The sequence below is a fragment of the Vidua chalybeata genome, chromosome 12 (genome assembly GCF_026979565.1).
Source record: "Vidua chalybeata isolate OUT-0048 chromosome 12, bVidCha1 merged haplotype, whole genome shotgun sequence".
In the NCBI taxonomy this organism is placed as follows: Eukaryota; Metazoa; Chordata; class Aves; order Passeriformes; family Viduidae; genus Vidua; species Vidua chalybeata.
In genome coordinates this window covers 18,330,700-18,355,414 of record NC_071541.1, presented here as the reverse complement: position 1 = coordinate 18,355,414, position 24,715 = coordinate 18,330,700, and the positions used below count along the sequence as shown (strand labels likewise).

Sequence of the window (24,715 nt, the reverse complement as noted above, 5' to 3'; positions counted from 1 at the left end):
GGTGTCTGCCCAGATCGCTGCTGTTTGCTCTTCTGAGCATGCCATGCCTCCTTTGCAGACAGCTTCCAGCCCTCTGGGAAGAGGGCAGGGATGATTCATCCCTGAGGAGCAGGGGAAGGAAGGGGATGGTGTCAGCCCCGGCTCTCAGTGCTCCTCAGAAGATGTTTGACAGCAATGTTGAAGAAAAGCTGCTGTGCCTCTTCCAGAGTGGAATGGAGGGGGGATTGAGGGGCTGGATTAACCAGCACACCCCAATATTTTGTCATTTACCACTGCTAGCAAGGAGTTCTTGACTATCCTTGGGCTTCTCTTCTTGTTTCATTGGAATACCACAAGGACTCCCGAATTTTAAACACCATGGAGCTCATCACAGTCTGGAAAGAGCCTCTCCATCAGCTGATAGCAACACCCTGGGAGAAACAGGGGCCTGGCTGTGCCTTCTGGCACCGAGTAAAACAGCACAGAAGCACCCAGGAGTGGCACACTCAGAGAGGAGTGGAAAGGTTTTGTCAAAATCCACCAGCACATTTTCCGTATTAGAGCCAGGCTTGGGTAGTCAAGATGAGAAAGAGCCTTTAAGAAAAGAATTTAATTTCCTGTGTGCAGGCTCCTGTATAAGAGGGCGCCTCAGGGGGTAAGAGCAGAATATTTCATGAGTGTGTTGTGTACTAAAGCAAGAATTTCTCCCTGTACATGGGCCAGAGACGTAAGAGAGGATCATAGAAAAATTTGGGTTGAATGGGACCTTAAACCTCACCCAGCTCCACCCCTGCCATGGCAGGGACACCTCCCACTGTGCCAGGCTGCTCCAAGCCCTGTCCAGCCTGGCCTTGGGCACTGCCAGGGATCCAGGGGCAGCCACAGCTGCTCTGGGAATTCCATCCCAGCCCCTCCCCACCCTCCCAGCCAGGAATTCCTGCCCAATCTCCCACCCATCCCTGCCCTCTGGCAGTGGGAGCCATTCCCTGTGTCCTGTCCCTCCATCCCCTGTCCCCAGTCCCTCTCCAGCTCTCCTGGAGCCCCTTCAGGCCCTGCCAGGGCTCTGAGCTCTCCCTGGAGCCTTCTCCTCTCCAGGTGAGCACCCCCAGCCTGGCTCCAGAGCAGAGGGGTCCAGCCCTTTCATCACTTTTGTGGCCTTCATTTGACTTATTCCAACAGTGTGGCAAGCACATTTCTCTCTCTCTCTCAGGATTTTTTATTGAAGTGCACAGAGAGAAATGAAAGAGAAAACAATTTCTATTTCTGCTCCTTGTTTTTCTCTTGTGGAATGTGTTTGGAGAATTGTTTACCCAGAGTGAGCACTTGGTTGGACCATGGTGGATTGTTTGGGCCTGGTGGCCAATCGGATCCACCTGTGTCCGAACTCTGGAGAACAGGGTCACGAGTTGTGAGGAGTGAGATATGATAGTTAGAGAAAGTAGCATGTAGTATTTAGTATCCTCTTTTATATAGCATATTAATGTATTTTAACATAATTATAATAAAGCAATCATTCAGCCTTCTGAAATGGAGTTAGACATCATCATTCTTCCCATTGGGTTTGCCAACATCTACAACACAACAGCTCCACATCCTTTTGGTGCTGGGGGCCCCAGAGCTGAGCGCTCCAGGCACCCAGAAGAGCATAAAGGCATAAAACCAGAGCACTAAAGATCATGGGGGGCACAGAGCTGGGCGTGAGGCCGTGGCTGGGAGGTTATTTCACTTCAGTCCAGCAGCTGGAAGATGCAATTCCCCTCCCTGTGGCACCTCCCTCCAGCACCAGCCTCTGGCTGGGCAGGGAGCTGGAGGCACTGGGAGCTCGGCTCGGGCAGGGTTTTCATCCCCAGCAGCTCCTGAAGCCTCTCCCTGCACGGCTCTGACTGTGCCAGTGGCACAGAGGGGCCCCAGCAAAGCCAGCCATGAGTGCCAGAGAAGGGGCAGCAGCAGGAACGTGGTGGCTGTCAGTATTTATATTTATATTTATATTTATATTTATATTTATATTTATATTTTATATTTATATATTTATATTTATATCTATACTCATATTTCTATTTACATTTATATTTATATGTATTATATATTTTATTATTTCTATTTATTATATTAATGACATTTATATTTATATCTATAATCTATATTTTGATTTTTACAAAGTTTAATAATTTTACATTTTTATATTTTAATTTCTAATTTATAGTATAATTTATATTTATAATCTTTACTTTTATTTTATATTTTATCTATATTTATTTATATATATTTTTATATATATATTTAGATTATATGATACTATATGCTATAATATAATATAATATGCTATAATATAATATAGTATGCTATAATATGCTATGCTATGCTATGCTATGCTATGCTATGCTATAATATAATATAATATAATATAATATAATAGGCTGAGAGAAACTGAAGTTCCCTGGGTCTATATCTCTATTTATATCTGTAGTTTATATAGATATTTAGATATTTTTATGTATCTATATTAATATATATCTATTTATATATAGATATAACTATTATATATATTGATTACATATTTGGATATTTATATATCTATATAAATATATAGCTATCTACCTAAATCTATATATCTATTTCTATGTAAATATCTACATAAAATATAGATATAAATAAATGTAGCTCTAGACCCCAGGGAACCTCAGTTTCTCTCAGCCACAGATTTGCTGCATGACCTCAAACAAAGTTGCTAAACCTCCTCTGGTTTCTCAGTTCCCCACTTCACATCAAGGGACATTTGTTTGCTCTGCCAGGGTAGCTGTGATTATTTCTTTCATTAGGGGAGTGTCGATATAAATTAAAATACACACAATGGGGTTTGCCCATTTCCTTTAATTTTTGAGAACAAAGTAAGTAGATGAAACCTTGTGCCCTTCAAAACCAAAGAGAATCTTTCTTTGTGTAAAATGTTACATAAACCTTAGTGGTTGTTCGTTTTTATTGTATTATTTTTAATAATTCTGCAAATATTTCAGAAAAGGGCAGTTTGTTCCTACTGCATAAAAAAATCATCACCACAGAGCTGGATTTTTTACATTTTCCCCTCATATAATTAAAAAAAAAAAAAAAACCCAACCACAATTAGGAAATTTACCCTCCCACTTCCCTCCACATAAAAAGAAAAAAAAAAAAAGTTTTTTAAATCAGTAAAGCGTTAAAGAAATCAGCTGTTAGGAGCACACAGAGCAGAGCACATCGGTAACAGCGGGGATGCTCCAGAGCACGGGTGCAATGTCCACAGCAGCACGAGGGAGCAGCTCCTGGGCACGGCACAGCCTTCCTGCAGGGCTCGGGCAAGGACCAAAGGACTCACACAAAGCACAGGGAGCACTTTTTGTCCTGCAGCAGCGTTTATCCCAATCCCAGGGATGCTTTAGGATTTTAGCTTTTGTATTTTTCAATTCCCGTGCCGCATTAGTGCATAATCTAAACTCTATACATGGTGTTAGTTACTGTTGTCACATTGTGGGCAGACACAACAATTCCTCTCTGGGCCTGGAACTCAAGGACACTTCACTGCCCCAAAAATATAAACAGAAGTGAGCTGGGGGAGCAAACTGGGGGTAAATGACTTCATCACCTGCAGCTGGAACTGGAGCATTAACCCCTGATGTGTAAATGGCCCAGACTGAGAATTGTGTGAAAAACTCGTGCCCATGGCCCAGCTCGGGTGCAGCCTCTGGAGGCTGTGCCTGCCCAAGCTGTGCCTGCTGAGGGCTTTGATAAATACCCACTTTATTCTCTTAACCTTGCCTGCCCCCTGCTCTAGGGGCCCTCCAAGGCAGCAGTTCCCTGTCCCATCTGGGGTGCCAAAACCACCAAGGCATCTCCTCAGCCCTTGTGGGGTCACTTTGTGCCCATGGGTGGCCCCTGAGCCACGGTTCAGGCACTGAACCTCTTGGCACTTCCTCAGAATCCTGACTGCCGAGGGAATGACACCGAAATCCAGGCCAAGCACACCCTAAAGGTTCTCAGGAGTCCTGAAACCCAGGCCAAGCACACCCTAAAGGTTCTCAGGAGTCCTGAAACCCAGCCCAAGCACACCCTAAAGGTTCTCAGGAGTCCTGAAACCCAGCCCAAGCACACCCTAAAGGTTCTCAGGAGTCCTGAAACCCAGGCCAAGCACAACCTAAAGGTTCTCAGGAGTCCTGAAATCCAGGCCAAGCACAACCTAAAGGTTCTCAGGAGTCCTGAAACCCAGCCCAAGCACAACCTAAAGGTTCTCAGGAGTCCTAAAATCCAGGCCAAGCACAACCTAAAGGTTCTCAGGAGTCCTGAAATCCAGGCCAAGCACAACCTAAAGGTGCATCTCCCTTCACTGATCAGAAAACATCTTCCCATTCTCCCTGGGAGGGACCATAACCCACCCCAAGGCCCACGTGTGGCTTTGGCTCTGCAGCCTGGGTGGGTGGAGAGAAAGCCCAGGAAGGGACAGACACTGGGTCACAAATATTCCTGATTTGTTGGGACTTCCAAAAATGTGAATTCCTAGATTTTGGAGTGTCAGTGTCAATTCAGTTTCTTCACTGTGTATAAATCAATCTGTGGTTTCAGTTCTGGGAACATTTCTCTCCCAGTTTTCCCATGGGACTGAGTTTTGGCTCCCTCTGAGGGAGGCACAAAACGATGGCTCTGTGCCTTCCTTAATCCAGGTTTCTTCCAAATGTCCTGCTCCAAGCACCTCACAATGGAGACATGCAAACAGGATTTAGAGGATTTGAACTCCTCTGCTAGGCTTCCACCTTGCCACACACAAAATAAAGCCCTACAAATAAGATAAAGTAAAAATGAAATAGCTCTATTAGATTTAATGAAGTGACTCAAGACAAAGCAGTTCCATAAAAATGCTTTTTTTTTTTTTTTTTTTAAGAAGCAACAGCAAGAGCTCAGAGAAGTGCTGACTGCAGGTACAGTTCTAGCCAATATTAAGATATATTTAGTGATTTCTAGGGAAGTATTTCCTTGGGAGAAGGTCAGGAGACATTTCTGTTTCTTACAACTCCAGGTGCTGTGTCTGAGCTCCAGTGGGTTGGAGTTGCAAAGCAGGCAGCAGGTTTTATGACATTTCTTCTGGGCTGTCTCTTGTCTCTGCCCCCAACTCCTGTGCAGTGCAGGATGCTGTTCCTCCACAGGTTTCTCACACAACCATCAAATAACAAAAACAAGCCAAGAAAAAACTGTCCAGAACAAATAATAGTGTTTGGAATATTAGCAGGTAAAAAACCCACATCCTAAGACAGAGCTTAGGAGTTTTCATGCTGGGACATCTGCACACTTCCTGGAAGAACCATCCAGCAGCTGGATCCACGTACAAAACCAGCTTTAAACCCAGGCTTTTAACCCTAACCAGTCCAGAGCAAGGCCTGACTGCAAAACCCAGCACTGCTCCCTCTGTGCCACTGAGGGGTCACAAGAGCCCTGTGTGAATCCCCTCCCTGCACACAGAAATGACCTCCTGGGACTCCTGCACAGGTCAAGGACATCACCCCAACCTTCTGCTACAGAAATTCCTGCTCTGACTTCAGTCCAAGCCTCCATCCCATCCAGGGCAGAGGAATCAGTGCTGATCTGAGGGGACCTGGAAAGGCCCTTGAAGAGGAATCAGAACCCCATGAGTTGCAAGGGTCATCCAGTCCAGCTCCTGGCCCTGCACAGGACACCCCAAATCCCACCCTGTGCCAGCAGAGGAGCTGTGTAGTGCTACACATTGGCATTGTAGGATCCTGGATTCCTTTGGAGGGGAATGAGTTGTACAGAGAGAGCCCTAAACCTGGCCCTAAACCTGTTCTTTTCCCCTCAGAACATCTCCAGCTCTGTGGAATAACCTTGATCTCCTGTTGGAGGAGCACACACAAACACGGGTCACTCCAGGGAGTGGGAAGTGCCGGCCAAAATTCTGGAGCAGCCACCCATGGAGGAAAATGGAAAGGTTTGGGAGCACATCCTCTCAGAGACCAGGAACTTACAGCAGCAAATTCAGAGCCCTTCAGAACCAGCCTCTATCCAATCTCCAGGAAAACAGTGGCTCAGGATGGGCCCATTCCACATTTGCAGCCCTGCTGAAGCCAGTGGAGGCTGGAGGGAAGGAGGTGGGAGCAGCTGAGGCGCCGTCGGCGTCACCAAACTCGCCCTGAAAGGAGATTTCTTCCCAAGCAAACCACAGGACAGGCTGGTCCCATTTATATACACACATGGACAGCTGGAATGGGCTGAAATGCTTACAGGTTAGAAGGTCTATACGACATTACACCTGCCACAAATCCAAGTAGAAAAGTTTTACAGCACATCATACAGGTCCCTCTAAAGTCTAAAATAAAAAAAAAACACATTGACTGGAATCACCATATTACAAGAAGTCATCACTAACAGACCATATAATACTATTTCTTTTTCTTTTACAGAATCATTACAGATAGAGTAATTTAAAAAAATCATTTTTTAAACAAGTATACAATTTTCACTTTAAAATTAACTGGTTAATAAAATTCTGTGCAAAACAAGCCAGCCTCTATAATTAAGTGAATTTATTTATTTCTTTATACAAAAAAAAATAAAACAACCAGAAAAAGTTCTTTCAGAAATGTGTCTCCTTTTCTGTGATGGTGGAAATGGTGCCATCTCCTTTCAGTTTGGCATCGCAGTCATTTATTGCTGCAATGTAGGCTCCTCCTCCGAGCTTGCCCCGCATTTTCAGGTCTGAGCTAGGTGTAATCAACTTCCTGAATTTCTAGAAAATCGGAGAAATTGGAAATCATTACATTTTTCTAACTCACAGACACACTTCTCTTTAACAGATCGACTATAAAAGGCTTTTCTCCTGCATGTCTGCCTCTCATTTATTTCCCTGTTGTGGGCACACCCTCAGACCTGCAGGCTGCACAATTCTGGATAAATCCCGCCAGACCAAAGAAGGCAAAGCTCAAACCAAAGTGAATTTTTATGCTGATTTAATCATCCCCTTTCATGAAGACTCTCAGCACTGTGTCTGTTCTACAGCTACATTTTGTTTCTCATTTTATCATCAATGATGTCCACTGGAAAAAGCAAATAAACCACAGAGAGCCGAGGTGTATTGAGCTGTGATAAAGCAAAATCTACTTTCTCTTTTCTAGCAATGACATCCACAGCAAGGTTGCTGCTCACAGCAGGAGGTTGGCTCCTCAAGAAGCTCCCAGCTGTGATTCAAACAATCCTCTTGTCATCCTGGCAGGGAAAAGATAACGACCTGTCTGCAGTGCTGCAGCTCCAGCAAAGTCTGCTCACCTGCAGGGACAGGTGGGGCTGCTGCATTGAGGAAATATTTAATGCTTAGATTTGTGCAGACTTCCTTTTTTGACTCTCTGAGACAACTAAATCACGGACAATTCAGTTTTAGTTTATATACCCAGTAAAGATTTCCTAGGCAGTCTCAGGCTGTGTTTAATCAGCTGAACGGAGTCTTTGCAATATGGACAGAATGAGGCTTTTCTGCAATGTTCGAATCCCAAATGGCTGAAAAAGGTTTTTATTTTTGGTTCTTCCACTATTGCTTCCTTCACTGCCTTTCTTTGGAGCTCCCACAGAAAGGAGCAACCTTCCAAGGTATAATTTGATAATAATCTCAGCCTAGACCTGAGCTAACCTGACACCAAATGTCAGAAGATTCCACTGAATCTCTTTATTTGCCTGAGTTTCTCATTTAGAGAGCAGAAATTAGGAAAACTGTCCAGAAAATGGGAGTGTGGGCAACCCAGCTCCTGGAGAAAATCCTGGCAGCACAACAAAAACCATGGAAAAAGGGAATGGCTGGTACAAACCTTGAGGGATTCGGGTGATGTTACAGACATTTTAAGCTACAAATTGAGCTGGGACAGAGCACCTTAAATTGGTTAGTTTACAGCAAGAAGCAGCAAGAAGCCCAACAGGAATTCAGAATAAAGCAGTGAAAACCCAGAATAAAGCAGAGAAAGTTCAGAATTCTCTTTCTAGTGGCGGCTGAGAGCCCTAACGCAGGGAACAGGGATGTGGCAGTGCTGTTGTGATTAAAGGATGCAGGTGAGGACTCCCACCCCCTTCCCAGCTCTTTCTCCAGCACCACTGATCTGCAGCTCTCTCTCACCTCCATGAAGGTGCCTTCTGTCTTCCAGAGCTTGATGCAGATCCACAGCGGGATGCAGACCATGGAGGAGAGTGCCATCATCCACCCGATGCCGTAGCCCCAGTCAGGGTAGATGTACACATTGTTGTACTTCAGGGGCTTGTATTTCACCAGGAAGAAGATGAAGATTCCCTGAAACAAGCAGAGATATTGTCAGAGGCGTTTGGGCAAACCCTGCGTGTGTAACAAGGATTTGGCTGGGTGTTTAGGCCAGCCAGGCTCCCTGAGGAGGGAGAGCAGAGGGAAGTTCTTCACTCAGAGCAAAAAAAAACCCACCAGCAACATCCTCTTTTCTGTACAGCTTAAATAACACATCTCAGAGGCTCCTGCAGAAACGAGCAACCTTTCAAGTTTAATCCTATTTACCTCTTGATGACTATAAACCCTGCACTTTGATAGCAAACAGCACCTGGGCAGGAAAGATTAAGTTTTGCTACAGTGAACCAGCTGTGATTAAGTAACATGAGCTGGGTTCTCTCCAACCTGTCAGGCTGAAAAAGGAAAGCCAAAATTTTTGAAGTTGCTTTAACCCACTGTGTGTATCTGCAGTTCCAATGCTTTCATCCTGCCAAAAACCCAAAAAAATCTGTCTAAATTTCTAATCAAGCAGCTTGGACCATTTCAGTGTATGAAATAGAGAAAAGCTACCATGTAATTTTCTCCAAAGTGGTGAAATGAGTGCACAAGAGCAAATGGTATAGAGGTCATTTCAGATTTGGTGCAGGTGGGTCAGAAATTTTCCTAAGTTTGCAAATGGGATCCTGGATCTCGAGGCACCCCAGCTGCTGTGGTTTGCAGTTGCCATCACTGGAGTGTTACACAGCTGGAAGGGGTTTTGGCATCTCATCCTCAATTTTAAGAGCAATCAGATCATGCTGCTTTGGAACTTTGTCCCTGTGACACTGCCACAGCTCTGCAGAGCTGGCACCAGCTTCCTTCCCCTCCTTCATGCCTGTGGGATGGGCTTTTGGCTCTTCCACTACTTTTGAAATTAAAAAAATGTCTTGTCTCCTTTGGAAAATGTCCACTCCCCCCAAAAGAGAGAGGAGAAGGGGGGAGAAAGCAGCAAAGGACCCAGCACAAGTCTGGAGGAGCTCGAGCTGTGTGTTGGCACACAAGATGCACCAATTACAGGGAAAAACATCTCTCTTGTTCTGGCAAATGTTCATTTAGAGCCCTGGCATTATTTTTTTCCTATGATTGTACATACTGAGATTTTTCACAGAATATTTAACAATTTTACAGATATTTAACAATTTTACAGATCCTACAGAGTGCTTTTTTTATTTGAAATACATGCTACAAATCGACAGGCGTTTCTCTCAACTATTAGCAACAGCAAAAAGATAAAAAACGTGTTCAGAATATCACGTTCTTTATGTCTGAAACAAGTGTTTTGGACATTCTGTACTTACTGCACAAATACCTGGAGTTAGGACCATCCAGCACCACTTAATCAACGACACAGGTTTGTACCCAATCATGTCTTCAATGTTCTCATAAAAGCGATTGCTGCCTGCCCAAAAACAAAGGAAAAGCAGATGTAGAGTGCACATGGAAGGGGTTGTCCAGGTCAGGATTTAAAGCAGTGAAGAGAAAGCACAGACAGAGCTGGGAAAGCTGAAGCTGCCCCTCTTTCCCTGGCAAACTCCTCCCTGCCTTCTGCCCTGTGCTCGTGGCAGGGATTGATAAAAAATTCCTGCTGCTATAAAACTTCTGGTGCTATAAAACTTTTATTTCATACAGATCATTGTATCTCTTATCAGAGAGGGAGGTTTCATTAGTGTGGCACAAGCTGCCACAAAAATACAAACATTTCATTTAGTCCTACTCTCCTTTTTCCTCCACACCTTGAGTTTTGCTTTTCTTCAAAGCAAGCATAAACCTAATATATTCTGCTTAGTTGTTTTTTTCTCTTTGTTGTGGAATCAAGCTGTAAACAACCCCAGTCAAAGAGTATCTATTTTATATATAAATATATTTAGTTGCTATATTTAGATTCTACAAGCTCATGTGTGAACCCAAGGATAGCTGGGCATATGTGATCTGCAGTTCTATGGTGCTTTACAAAGTGAAATTATCCAGAGTGTGCTTTTTCTCTTTGTGGAGAAAAAGGCATTTACGACTTTTTTTGGGGCATGGGAATGTGGAAGGTCCCATTCCTTAAGGGTACAAGGTTCTCACTTTGCTTTTATGCAAATAGAAAACTTTGATAAGAAAAAGAGAGCAATTTTCATCACTCACCATACACCCAGCCTATGCAGACACACTCAAATATGGCCACAAAGAGCAGGCACATCCCACTGGCTGCATAGGAGTCAAAGAGCTGGAAGACATACATCCCACCCTGGAAGAGAAAATAGGAAAGGGGAAAAAAAATGGGTTGGCACTGGTGGGAATATTTCATAGCAATTCCCTTTTAATTACAATGTCAAGCTGTTGGCTCCCTGGCAAGCTTCCTACTCAAGTTGGTTTCTTCTTGAACAAAGAATATTAATTTCTTGGGTTTTTTTTTATACTCTGCACTTCTTTTAGGGTGGTAAATCTGGAGTGGAGAGAAGTAAATTTGATTTTTTTTTCCAAAAATTCTCTCCCACCTCCCTGCTTTTACCTCTATTTGTTACCACATCAAGCTGTAGATATTCCCAGGTGCTTCTGACCTCCAGATCCTGGTTCTGTGTCTGTGTTATTAATATGTAAAATAATTAATTAAGATATGGGGAAAAAAGGTAAAATCTGTAGCTACCAAAATCCCTCTCAGATGGTGTAGGGACTACAAAATGAGTAAAGTGACCTAAAAAATGTGAATGCAGCTCACAGACTTGAAGCCACATGACTGAAACAAGTCTTTATTACTTGTCACAAGGAAAAAGAATCATCCAATCAATAACATTATGGTTAAAATAATTAAAATTATATGGATAATATTACACTTTTTATGTGAAACACAATAATTTATCACATCTGCATTTAATACTGAAATAATGAGGAGGAGGAGTTTGCAAAAGAGCATTTCGATGGAAAGGAATTCCAAGGAAGGAAAGAGGGGCTTGAGATGAGCTCCTCAGTTGGAATGTAATGGTTTTTGGGGAGCTCATGTGATCCATTACATCTCATTACAACTTTCTGCAGATGGAAGAGAATCCTAAAAATAGGAAGAAAACAAAATTTCTACTGCAAAGTCATCATGGTGAGGCTCAGCAAACACCTGAGCAAAATGCAAATTTAGAAATCAACCAACTAAGACAATACAAGGTAAGGAGCACAAAACTCCTGCATGGATATTCCTGCAGTTTGGAGAACTTGCTTCCTTTTCACTCTTCAGGTTTATATTTTTTTTTTTTTTTTTAGCCTGAATATCTTAATATCTCTCTTCAATACATGCCCTGTGGAGGGGTTTTTCCAAGATTTCCCTTCTTGCATAGCAAAGATGATTTATTTCACTGAGAATAAGAATGATTTACAGGTAAATATAAAGTCAAAAAGTATATAAAATTTCTGTTCAATGTGTTATTTCACACAGAGCATCATATCTCTTATCAGAGAGGGAGATTTGATTAATGTAATTAAATATTAATGTTCCAAGTTCCAAATTATTCCAAGTAGGAAGGGACGCATCAGAGATTGGCTGCACTGATTGACATGGCTGATGATCTGGAAACCAAAGATGGTTTGATTTTCTCTTTTCGTTTTATTTAATCTTCTTTATTGTTCTTTCCATCCAAAATGTTCCTGCCCAGGGTAAGCAAGCAGAAACCATGATCAGTGTGTGTGGCTGGCTGGTGCAAAGCAGACGGAATTTCCTTGGCTGGGCTGTGTATTTTTGATTAAAACATTTCCTGAGCTCAGCTGATAAAACAAGGCCACTTCTCCTGTGGATATTCTCAGTTGAGTCAGAGAGAAAAGGAGAAAGATTGGGAAATCCTGGGAAAAAGTCCGGGAGGAATGTAAACCATCTGTTATCTTGTTTTCCATTCATATTGTTTATAGATATGTTCTGCTACACTGACCTAAGTCCAGTGTAGCAATCAGGTGAAATGTTTTTACTCTAAGACCAATGAAATTAGTGTTCATGATGTTCTCTATAAAAGAGAGATGTACTTTCGAATAAACGTTCATTCTTTATCTTCTGAAGATGGAGTCTTTTCATTCCCGTCCCTGCCTCAACAGCCACATCTCCCATTTCAGAGGTTACACAGTTCCTGAGAACAGTCTCTCAAATATTTTGTTGCCGCATTCCTGACAGGGAAATGTGTCTGTGGCAAAGGTTCATGTGCTTTGTCTGTGGTGATTATAACCACAAGTTGTCCCCTCTGAGCAGGGCAGCTCTTACCTCAGTTAACATGATGAGGCCGAGGAAGTAGGACACGACGGAGAGGCCGAGGATGAGCAGCTCCCTCCTGTAGCCCCTGCGGAACACCTTGGGGTACATGTCCACCACAGCTGTCACGATGCTTTCCACACACACAAACTGCAGCAAAGGACAGCAAAGATCCAGTCAAATCTGTCTCCTCTGCTGCTGGCATTGGGATTTGCCACCTATCACTTTAAATATCCTCCTGTGTTTTCATCACAGAGCGTGGGCGATCCCTGGGGATGCTCCATAAGCAGAAGCTCAAGCTGAGAGGAACATCTCCCAGTGAACAAGCCCAAAGTTATGGATTTCCACCAAATTCAAACAATTGGATTCTCTAATATTATCCCAGACTGCATTTGCCCTGTAGCAGGTGGACTAAATGAAAATTAAACCTTTCAAATGTGGCTTGGATGGGAATTAAATAATGTACAAATCCTTCATGGGATCACGTCACTCCAGGCACTTTTGCCAATTTTGCCATGTATCCTCTGACTTGCTAAAGGAGCAGCAGGGTCAGGGGGAAGTTCTGTCCATTTACCAGAAGAGAGAAGTTCCCCAGAGCTGTTGAGTGCCAAGCCAGGTACCTCTAACAAAGGAGGGCAGGAACATGCTCAGTGTCTTTAAACATCAAAAAAAGCAAAAGGCCTGAGCTTCTGACTGAGGGCTCTGGAGCAAGGTTTCTAAAACAGGCCCCAAATTAACACCCCAACATAGACATTGGAATAGTCAAGAGCAGAATCCAGGAACAGCTCACTTAAAAAAAAATACTTTTAAGAACCTGTTAGATCATTAAAAAGAGCAGTTATTAAAACATTAAATTTAAGGATTGGAAATGTCATGCAGAACAAGCACTGCTGAGCTTTAGAATCATAAACTTTCTGCACCCAGTCATGCCAAGGGCTGAGCTGCATGCTAAAAATCCCAGGCACTTCACATTTTTCTTCGAGCAGCTTTTGTAATTTTTACAGTCACACAGGGACAATGATTTCTGTGCTGCCCCTTTGCTGCAGGATATGACTACACATTCCTTGCTATGGTATCTTGCAGTAAAAATATACCATAGAAAATGACATTATCCCTATCTGATATTCAGCTTCAAAATTCATTGCAAAGTGCTTTAAAAATGGGCTGGTATTTTACTGAAGCGTGAATTTTAATCAGCCCTGTTGAAGTTCAGACTGATTTCCATGTTAATAATGAAAGCTGGAGTCAGGCTGAGCCAGCCTTTGCAGTGAATCATGAAGGAATATCCAGCATCACAACTAAGATCTAAAATAGCAAAGAATTAAGTTAGGGTTCAGTCTTTCATCAGGCTGATGCTGTTTAGGTGTGACTTCCATCTGTTGGGGAGGCTGAAAACTCCTTGCAAAGGGGTTTGTTTCATACCTGGCTGTCCAAGCCCAGGAAGATGAGCATCATGAAGAACAGAGCTGCCCACAGAGGAGACAGAGGCATCATGGTGACAGCTTTAGGGTAAGCAATGAATGCAAGTCCTGGTCCTGAAAAGGAACAAAGAAATGAAAAGTTTATACTTGTGTGGGAGTCTGAGATGCAGTTCAGCTCCTCCAGAGCAGCCTGAGCTGTGGGAGAACAGCATTGCTGACACCCAAAAGTGTGGCTCTGGCTGAGCAGGGCTCGCTCAGCATCACTTATCAGACTGCTTTATCAGGGACACACCCATTTTCTCACTTTTCCTCTTCCTGCTCCCTTCCCCATCCCCTGTGGGAGCTGAGAGTGAACAGCAGTGAGGATGCCCAGCTGCTGGTCAGGGTCAGCCCACCACAACCTGATTCTTCTGTCAGGGCAGATAAGAGGAACTAAACCCCAGACTGAACTCCTTGACAAACTCTACATCTCTCATAGTCTAAACAATTGGTGGTGAGGCTTATCAGAAATGGCACAACCCTGCCTGCACCCTGGCCAAAGGATGCTCAGCTTCTGTTCAGACATCCCAGTGCTTTCTGTTCCCCTTTTTTGTGTGGATGTGCAGCTCTACAAACATCCCTGAATAAATCATAGCCTGAATAAATCAAGCCAATCATAGTGATTGCCTTATATAACTCAGAAACATATCCTGGAGTCTTTACTTTTCTCCTGACCTGGTGCAAGGCAAAGGTTGGCTCCCATCCTGCTCTGTGTTTTGGGGTGCTGCTGCTGTGTGACATTGGCTACATGTTCAGGGAAATCTTCAAAACAGAACATTTTTGTAACAGCACTAATAACTTCTCAGAGCTGCTAAGATACCTTCTCACCTTGCTCATGTTTTTCAGGTTTTATTTATCAGCTGCTTTTTATGAAGCCAGCCAGCTTTCAAAGCAGGGGCACAAAGGGCCTCTCCCAGCCACTAAAAGAGAACTCTGTGCTCCTGCTGCAGTAACTTCAGTGCAGACCTGCCACACTCTGCTGCTTCTTCATTTAAAGCAGCATTTACAAGCTCCTATAATGAACTGCAAGCCAGTTGCATGGAATTTAGGAGAAGATAATTATTTTCCATGAGAGCATCAGTGAAACCCTGCTTGTTTTGCAGTTTTCCTGGGATTAACTCCATGAGAGTCATTTTTCCTACTCAATAGTTCAGCATTACATTGGGGTTTTTTTTTGGTGGGTAGTTTTTTTGTTGTTGTTGTTGTTTGGTTGGTTGGTTGGTTGGTTGGTTTTGTTTGGTTTTGTTTGTTTGTTTTTTTGGTTTTTGGTTTTTGGTTTTTTTTGGGGTGCAGCCTCCTGTTCTTTTTCTCCTGCTTGAGGATGTTACGGCCACAAAGGTGTGGAGTAACTTCCATTGGATGCCCTGCTCCAATGGTGGTTGTGGATGGTTGATTTTTCATAAATCTGAGCCTGTGTGCCCTTCTGATTTGTCACTTTAACAGCTGCAGCTTTTTTTCTTTAATATCCTTTTTATTTTTTTTCCAGAAGGAATAAATATTTGTGCATTTCAGTCTGTCTCATTGAAAGAAGGTGGAATGCAGATGAGGATTAACACACAACTGAGTTTATCTCTGCTAAACAACATTCTGGATGCTCAGCTGGAGAAAGTTTGTGTAGTTTGTGACTCCCTGAGTTCATTAATTTGTTCTATGCACAGCAACATCCATCTTTTTCACACACAAATGTATGGCCACGAAAATAGTTCAGAACTCTTCCTGCAGCAGTTATTCCATTGAGTCATCTCATCCACGGGCCATGGCACAGACTGTGAACTCTGGCCTCACCCTCTGGGCATTTCTTGTTAACTCAGAAATCCGCTTTTGGAACTCACCTGATTCTGCAACTTCTGCAATGGGCACGCCTTGTTCATATGCCATAAATCCAAGAACTGAAAAGATAGCAAAACCAGCAACAAAGCTTGTGCCACTGTTCAAGCAGCAGAGCATGATGCAGTCTCTGAAAATATAAATAAAAAACACTGCAGTTGATCTCCAGAGCTGGGGTTTCTTCCATCCGCTGAGCCAGAGGACTGACAGAACCCTGGGCTGCAGGAATGGAAAGCAAGTTGTTCATTAACAGAGAGGTCCCAACTCAGATTATTCCTGAGAACAACCAGGAATTAGCACGTGCAGGAGGACACCATCAGAATATCCTTGCGTGTGTTTTAACTGCTGGAGTTGCAAACCTGTTGCAAGTCACTTGCTGTTTTCCAGTAAAATCTTTAATAAAACATGTAAAACTTTGTCAAACATGTAATAATTGTTAAGAACGATTTCTCCATAATAATTATACTAATAGATTCCAGAGGGTATGAACTCATTAATAAACTCTATAATTTGGTAACATTTGTTTCCTGGGGAAAAAAAAATCCTGTGATCAGCTCCTTCTATCCCTGTTAAAGAACACTGGCAAAATATATCCATGCAAAATACAGCTGCAGTTTGGTTTCTGGATATATTTGAGAGGCTGTGGGAATGAAAAGCACTGCACATAATCTGGAAGTGTGTGCATGCCTAAAAAGGTGTCTAAAAAGAGGCAAAGTCAGTGCAGGGACAGAGATGTCTCAGACAAACACATCCCACACTTCAAACCACAGCAAGGACAAGGCCAAGGTGAAGAAAGATTTCTTTGCCCAGGCTGGAAACGTCACAAGAGTAAATCACTTTACAGAAAGGGAAGATCCTCTTGCAGAAAGGTGTGATTTCCCCCAGAGCCCAGGGAAATATTGTTGTTCCTGCTGCTCTGACAGCTCTCCAGGCGTGACAGAGGATGAGGCAGTCATGATTTATGCTGACAGTCACTCCTTGAAGACTTTGCAGAGACAGCTGTGTGCTTGAGAAAGTAATAACCTAACCTGGATGTCTGAGGTAAATTAGACGTCTGAAACACAAGGCAAGCCTAGAGCTGTCTCAAGCCCATCCCTTAATCTGCTTTATCCCCATCCCACTGTGGCTCTGAAGCAAATTTTTGTGCAAGTTATCAATAAGAAGAAAGGACCCTGTAAAATCTAGCAGGTTCTGAATTCACAGCTTCAGTAATTCAGTAAAGGATCACATCTTTGTCACAGATTTGCTGTTGAGAATCAGAGACAATTCCTACTTCAAAGTCCTGGCAATTATTCCCTCAAAACTTCTCTGCTGATCTCCCTGCCTTGCTGTTTGTCTCATTTAGTGTTTTTACCCTGTAACAGCATCTCGTCAGATTTTGGAGCTGAGCAGTTCCAGCACCTTGTTCCTTCACTGATGAGCCCTGCAGTGTCTCCCACATCTGCCCAAAGCTCTTCTGACTCCCCTGGGACACACCTGAGCACCAGGCACACACATTCCCCTGGCAGGGGGCACCTGGGCATTCCTGAGCTGCACAGCCAAGGATCAGCCCAGCCTCTGCGCCATGGGAGGCTTTGGCTCCCTCTCATCACCTCCGCTGCACTTCATTTAACTATTATTTTGGGAAGGTTTATGTTTTCACAACAATTTCAGGATAAAAATAATCTCTGTGGCACAACATCTACAAATTGCTAAAAGATGTCCAGCAATGAAAAAGAATGAATATTCTCATTTGTAATGGAGACTCAGACATGGACAAGTGCAGTGATGTTCACACTTCTTTCGTGCCCTGACTCTCTCTAACACTGTTCATTTGCAGTGAAATACTTGCTGAAAATACAATTCTAACCTTCATTTATTTGCTTTTCATATGAAATTCTTCCCGTAGTTATGCCCAGCCAGGCCAGTTCTACACTTTGGATGTTTTAAAGCAAAACAGCAATCCAGAATAAAGGACTGAGGAGCACAGAGGCCTTTGTGCTTTGCAGAGATAGAAAACAATGAACAATCAGCCCCTTCCTGACCTTCTCAGTGAATTTCAGCTCTAAAGAGCTCTGGAGGGACTCTCACCCCAACTCTCTCACCTCAAGAACTGGTGAGTTCAACACCGAGAAATTAAAACTGAGTGTGATGAAACCCTCTTGATAAGAGAGGTCAGAAGGATGAATTTTATAATCCTCTGAGGGAAAAACAGAGCTCCTGCTCTGGGGGGGATGCAGCCAGATGATGCCTCCACTGAGCACTGAGCTGTTTTCTTCAGATAAGATTTGGTTTAGATAATTCGCTGCTTCAAATGCAGTCTGAACAAGATATTTCCTTCTGAGGAATGCTGTGGCACAGGATATTTGAGAGCTGCTGGTTCCTGAGTGGGGGCTAAAGGCTGGGGCTCCTGGCAATGATGCCTCAGGTTTGGCTTTTGTATTTTTCACATTCTGTGCTGCTTCAGTGTGTGGGTCTGAGCTTCATATCAGGGGATGCTGAGCTCTGTGCACAGAGCAGGGAGACAAAACAATTTCTGCTCCAGCTGGGCACCAAGGACAAATGATCCAAATCTCAGGCCCAGGAGCACAAACAGCGTGGGCTGGAGAGAGAAAAACAAGCAGGATGGGAGTGCCTGGGCTAAAGCTGGAATGGGACAATGAACTGCAAGGTGCAAATGGAGCAGAGCTGATCCCAGTGAGAGCCCCCGGGAGCGCTCGTGCATTTTGGGACCATTTTGGTTCCTCTTGGCTGCAGCCCTGGCTGGGCTCTGGTGCTGCCCAAGGTGGATCCATGGAGGAGATCCTTTGAACAAATCCCTGCTTTATTCTTTAGCTCTGTCTGGTCTCTGTTCTAGCTCAGCCTTCTCAAGGCATCAGCAGGGGCAGAGCCCAGCTGGACAGTCCCACAGAACAAAAGGGTCCCAGGGATCTCCTCTCTCAGGGAATTCTGGCAAACCACAGCACTGGGTACAAATATCTGCAGGATAAATACACATTTCTCCAAGGAAATGGGGAAAAGGGGATTTTCCTCCCCTCCAGCCAGTGAGGTTCCTGTTCTTTTCAGATAACACCACCCCAGCTGAATCATTTCATCCCAGCGAGGCAGTCACAGACTGAACACAGCTTCTCTGGGAGCCCTCATAAAAATATAACCTCCAATTTCCCTTCCCTTGGCTTTGCAGGAGTTCTACCAACCCCTCAGCTCCTGGTTTTATCCCATAGGCAGGAGTACCCTGTTGTTCAGGGTTTTTTTCTGCTATGGGAAGAAAAACAAGAAAGGGGATTCAGATCCATTGATTTTGAAACCAATGAGTTTTAAAACACAAATACTCAGGAACCATTGGAAGGACAACGTGAATTTTTTATGTGCTCCCTTGGCAGGAGGATATCAGAGCCTGACTGAAGCCCAGACTGATTTCAAGTGAAAGGAAAACTTCAAATTTTTATGAAAACTTCACATTCTTCCAAATTAAACTCCTGCCAATCACCTGAATAATTCAAGATGTGCATCTCCTCTCCTGTCCCTGCCTGACAGGCAGGACACTTCTGAAAATTCATCCTGCCTTCCTTAAGGAGCCTCTCTGAGCCCACAGAGCCCCTGGCATCCCTCCAGTTCCTTCCTTGCCTTTATGGATTCCTCAAGACCCAGTGGAGAAATTCTCATTTCTCTTTTCCTCCTCGACTAGAAACTTGACAAAGGACAAGTCTTAAAAGTTTTGTCCATGTGTGAAATCACTCCTTTATCTCCTGCTCCACAGTGGGAACAGGGGAGCTGACCCTGGACTTGTACCTGGGAATGGGTTTGGGATTCTGAGCTGGATAAAAATCAGAGGAAACATCAGTACACCTGTCTGTGATCCCTGTGGGGAAACACTGCCAGGGCTTTCACCTTCTCAGAGGAGTCAGCTGGGATGCAAACTCTGGGACATCCAGGCAGGAGCTGTTTTTATTCTTTTCAATGAAAGATACGTAAGGATGACAAAAATTCATTTCCTATTCAAAGACACGAAGCGACTTTTGCGATTCATTTACCACATTAATGAATTAAATCAGGTTTAAATCTTAAATTCACAAGGCCCACGTGCAGTTCAGACTTTCCCATTTCTCACTGAAACACCTCTTGCATTATTTTCCACTGCAATTTTCCCTTAAGATAAAAAATGGAGTAAAACAGAGCAGAAAACATCGATGTTACGATCACACTGTGGGAATTGCAGGAGAAAAAAACCCAGCTTGATTTTATTTTTTCAAGTGCTGGTTAGAATACAAAATTGTGGTTTTCACATCAGAGCTCTGTTTATGTCTTGTCTTGCCCTGCCCAGCTTGGCCACGTTCTGCTCTTCACTGCTGTCCTACCCCTTCCCTCAGAATCATTAAAAATCACATGTCAGGACACATTAACATCTATTTCCTAGCTGGGAAATTTGGGAAAGGTTTTGTGAGGAGAATTGTAGGGACTGGATGGAGTAAAAGGTGTTTGTCTGCAGCATCCTGCTCAGGAGCAGAGTTTTACCAGCTGAGCTCCAGGCTCAGGGGGAAGGGAGGAAAATTCCATAAATCCAAACTCCTGCTTTTTGTAAAAAAAAAAACAAAACAAAACAAAACCAAAACAAAACAAACCAAAAAACAAACAAACAAACAAAAAAACTCAGGAAAAGCATTCCTGCACTCCTTGAGGCACTGACAGTTTCTAGCTGGGATACAGCTGGAAATAAATATAAATAAAACTAAATAAGAGAGGAGTGGTGCCTTTGCTAAAGCTTGTGCTGATTAGGGAAAAGGTTCATTAGCAGCAGCTCTGAAGGTTGTAGGGGTCCCACACCACTTTCTGCAGCAAAACATTTTGTCTTGCTAAGACATGGAAAGGAGCATTTCCTAAAGCTGCTTCCTGAGGTCTCCAAGCAAAACTGTAATTTAGAATTTAAATAAATTTGGGGGGGGGATGTTTAGGATTCTTTCACTTTTGGACCATGTTATTTCCTTTACAGAAAAATGAAATTTTAATTCTCTGCCTGGAGATCTTAATGGAGTCACTACAACCAAACTGTCCTTGTAGGAATTTTAGGAGAACGAATTCAATAACCATGAATTCCAGAAGAAAAGACTACTGCTCATATTGCTGCCCATGCCAGTAACGTGGAACAGGGATTTTGTGCACATCAGTCCTTCAGGCATTGACTCAGGAGAGATGAAAACCTCCTGAAGTCATTGGCAATTCCCTCCTTGGGAATACAGAGATAAGCCATGAAATGCTCCCCACTCCCTCTGGCCTGCAGACTTCCCAAAAATGGGGAAAAGTGACAGTCAGAGCACAGAGCAAACTGAGGTGATTTTTAATGACAATTTTTGGTAGTAGTTTTTAAAAAGCAGCTTAAGTAATGCACACAGGTTCAATGATGCCTGTCTGAAATCCTGTGTTTTTACATGAAATGTCTATCCCTGTGTGTGCTGAGGGGTTGTGGGAGGCTCAGATTCGACCAAAAGGGATGAAAACACCACATGGTGGAGCAGAGTTCCTCTGGAGCAGTTCCAAGAAACCTTAGAGATCTCTGTCCTACAAAAACACGTGTGTGTGTTTATGGTCATCCATGGAAAAAGGGGAAGGGAAGTGATTCCAAATGTCACCCCAAGGGCAGAATTCCAGCGTGGAGGCTGTTACCTGTAGCAGTTGTTGTTGTAGTTGTTGTAACTCCCCAGGGCTGTCAGGCACCCCAGGCAGATGGCGTAGGAGAAGAAGATCTGTGTGCCAGCATCCACCCACACCTGGAGACAGAGAGCAGGGAGAGCTTCAGAACCCAGCCAGGAGAAATCACCCGCCTGCCAAATACTGGCTGCAAATCTGCACAGGTGGCTCTGCAGGTTACGAGGGTCTGGCAAAGCTTTTACAAATCATAACCTTAAAAAAATAATGTGCTGAGAGGGAAATTCCCCTCCCCATCCCAGCTGGTCTTTACAGGCTCAGCCTGAAGGGAGACAGAATTCCTAGAATGCAAAGGGAAACAGAATTTCCATTCCTGGAATGGAAAGGGAGACAGAATTCCTAGAGAAGAACTTCACCCGTTAAATTATTTAATTTCTTTTAGATAGTTTTAGTAATTGCAGCCTAAGTAGAATCACCTGCATTTATCTCACTCCCATTGGACAGTTATTTATTCAAATTTTAAAATTTAGCGTGAATAAATGCTCTAAAGACAAAAGGTGATATTCCTAGATAATCCATAAATTAAGCTGGGGAAAGAAGGGATAACTTATGCAGGGAAAGGATGTTTTCAGCAAAATTTAACGGATCCAACAGGCACAAAGTTACAGTTCTGGTCACTGTACAATCAACAAATAAAAGTTCTGTAGAGTTTAATGAGTTTTGTAATGGCACTGTGGGAACATTCATATCCTAAAGTGATGCAAACAGTTTTAAATCAGAGAAAAGGAAGCGCGAATTGACACATTCTTCTCCTCAGAGCAACCTCAGAACATTAATGAGCTGGTTCATTTTACTTTAACAATACTGCAACAAAGCAATTTATTTCACTTGACCAGTGTGGGTGTGTTCCCACTGCAGCTGAAGGTACCCCTTGAAGTCCTGGTTTTAACATGAGAGTGACATGGAGAACCCAAACCCACAGAGCTGCCATCCAATAAAATCCTGCTCCTGTTTTCCTGGGATGAATGATCTCTTTAAGTCTTTTGTTAAAGCAGAGCAACCAAAACAGCAAACCCTGAGTGATGATCAGAGGCAGTGGCTGTGCAGCCACTGGAGCCAGGGAAGAGGGAGCACAGGGAACGATTTCAGGACTAATAACAGCCATCAAATCCTCCTAAACACACGAAGGGGATGTGTTTGCTTTACAGCTGATCAAGTGAGACCTTGCTCTCTGGAGCTGTTGAGTGTTTCTGTTTAGAAATAACATTAAGATCACATTTGATTTACATCAGAGGCTTAAAGGGTTTCGTTGCTGTCACTGTGAATAAGACACAGCTGGTTACATCCCAGAGCTTCACCAGGAAAGGCTGCACACGGAGAGGCTGTTGACAGACAGGCTCTTTAACAAGACTGGAAGCTCCCAAAAAGCTGTGAGGAGCGTGGGTCAGCTGAAAATGCTCCGTCTGCAGGGCGCAGACAAAAGCTGGGAGACTGGATCAGCACACAGATCCTTCCCTTCCCTTCCTGCCCTCCCCTGGCTGCAGGGCAGGGCACTGAGAGGGGCAGCAGCCCTTCTGCTGGCACAGCCCCACAGTCCCTGGAGTGCCAGTCCTGCTGCACCTGGGCCAGAGGAGAGCTGTGCTGGAAGGGAGCAGCTCCAGAGCCTGCCCAGGCAGACAAGCAGATCAAACTCTGGCCACAAGTGATGCTCTATGGCCTTCAAAGGAAACAAAGACTGTCACATCCCACAGGGAGTCAGCCTAAAAAGTGGCAAACACTCTGAGAAACCTCTTCTGCAAGGAAACAGGCACATATTCTGTAAAACTGGAATCAGACTGAAGAGAGGTTTTGTTGCACTCTATGACATCAGTCTAGAAATTCCCTCAGAACTTAGGACTGATGTTTAAATAGGAAATGGAGAAGCAATTTAATTTGCTGAATGGAATAATACAATCTGTATAGCTTCTGTTGGGTTGTATACTCAAAGAACAAGTGGCATTTAATTCATTCAGGTTTCTAAAATGGCAAGAAATGATCGGCAAAGTGGCAAACAGGAGCATAAATTTAGAAACCACAGCTAGATTTTCTGTGGCTGAAAAACCCGAGAGCTGGAGTAACCCACGTGTAAACTGCCAGACACACCAACACTTTCAGGCCCTGAAGGTGACATTTCAGATCAGTTCTCCATCTCCTTCCCCAACAGCCAGGGACCATCTGACGTTTAGCCTCGGACTGCAGCTCTCAGTTCGTGGCAGGAGAACTTGGTGAGGTCTCAAATTGTTCATTAGTCTAATTGTTCATTAGTCTGTGTCACTCCAGTTTGGTCATTCCCAAAGGGCACCTCAGGGGAAGTCGTTCTCGTTCCAACTTGCTGGACTCTTGTAGACACCAATCCCAAATCCAGGTGCCACCCACCCAGCTCACGGCCACAAAACCATTATGGGATATTTCTGAGAGGCTGAGTCTGCCTTCAACCAGAAGTTGTTCCCCTTTCTGTGCAGAGCATTGACATTCTGAAGGGCAGGGACACAGAGGCAGACCTGGGGCAGCAGCTGGGAACAGAGGACATCTGTCTGAAAGGTGACCCAGCTCAATTCTTCTCTGCCATGAGTAAAGTGCAGAGAAAGGACCTGAGAACACCAGAGAACACCCTGTGGGTGCTTTATGAACTTTGGACCTTGAAAACCCTTATGTCAGTGATAATAAATTCAATTTAACACTCACAAACTTGGGATTGGAATTGTTTTCTAGTTTCTATCAGCTCCTACCTTAAAGGATGGAAATAGACTTTTTTAGCTTTATTCAACTCATATTAAAAGTTTCCATGCCCATATGAGATTAAAATTAAAGCTTAAAAACTTTGATAATAAATCCTAATATTTGAAAAATCACAATTTCAAAGGACAGAATCTTACAAAACAATAAACAGGAGCATTTCCTACTGAAAATGGAAAGTGCTGCTCTGCAACATCCAGCTCTCGAGTCTGGCAACGCCCCCGTTTTAACTCTGTCTGGGTGACCTCAATTTGGCCTTCTTGTGGCAGGTCTAGGACACAATCTCCATTTCCATGGGTGTTTTCTCTGCCCAGGGAGATGAACTGAGCTGGCCAAACACAGGATGCTGCTGTCTGGGGGATGCCTTGCCTCCTTTGTAGCTCATGCAGTGAAAGCAGGATAAGGAAGAAAGAAGGGGGATGTGCTGTAGTGCAGACAACAGAGCCCTGCTCTGGAGAATTAGGTTCTTTTCATGTCCCTGCCATAAAGTTTCTATGGGATGTTATGTCCATAAATCACTTCAAGCAACCTTTTCTCACATGCTCCTTGACTTGG

At 43.7% G+C, this 24,715-nt stretch overlaps 1 protein-coding gene across 1 annotated transcript in view; it reads right to left on the bottom strand.

Annotated features, from left to right (window-relative positions):
* Positions 1–2,830: 2,830 nt before the first annotated feature.
* Positions 2,831–24,715, bottom strand: part of SLC6A11 (solute carrier family 6 member 11) — a 91,813-nt gene continuing 69,928 nt past the window's right edge. Inside the window, exons 8-15 of the mRNA XM_053953994.1 lie at positions 21,404–21,507; positions 15,769–15,893; positions 13,899–14,011; positions 12,489–12,626; positions 10,400–10,502; positions 9,571–9,671; positions 8,117–8,287; positions 2,831–6,745 (exon numbers count right to left, since the gene is read on the bottom strand). Coding sequence (XP_053809969.1) covers positions 6,593–6,745; positions 8,117–8,287; positions 9,571–9,671; positions 10,400–10,502; positions 12,489–12,626; positions 13,899–14,011; positions 15,769–15,893; positions 21,404–21,507 — 1,008 coding nt within the window. The 3' untranslated portion in view covers positions 2,831–6,592. The remainder of the gene's footprint in view (positions 6,746–8,116; positions 8,288–9,570; positions 9,672–10,399; positions 10,503–12,488; positions 12,627–13,898; positions 14,012–15,768; positions 15,894–21,403; positions 21,508–24,715) is intronic.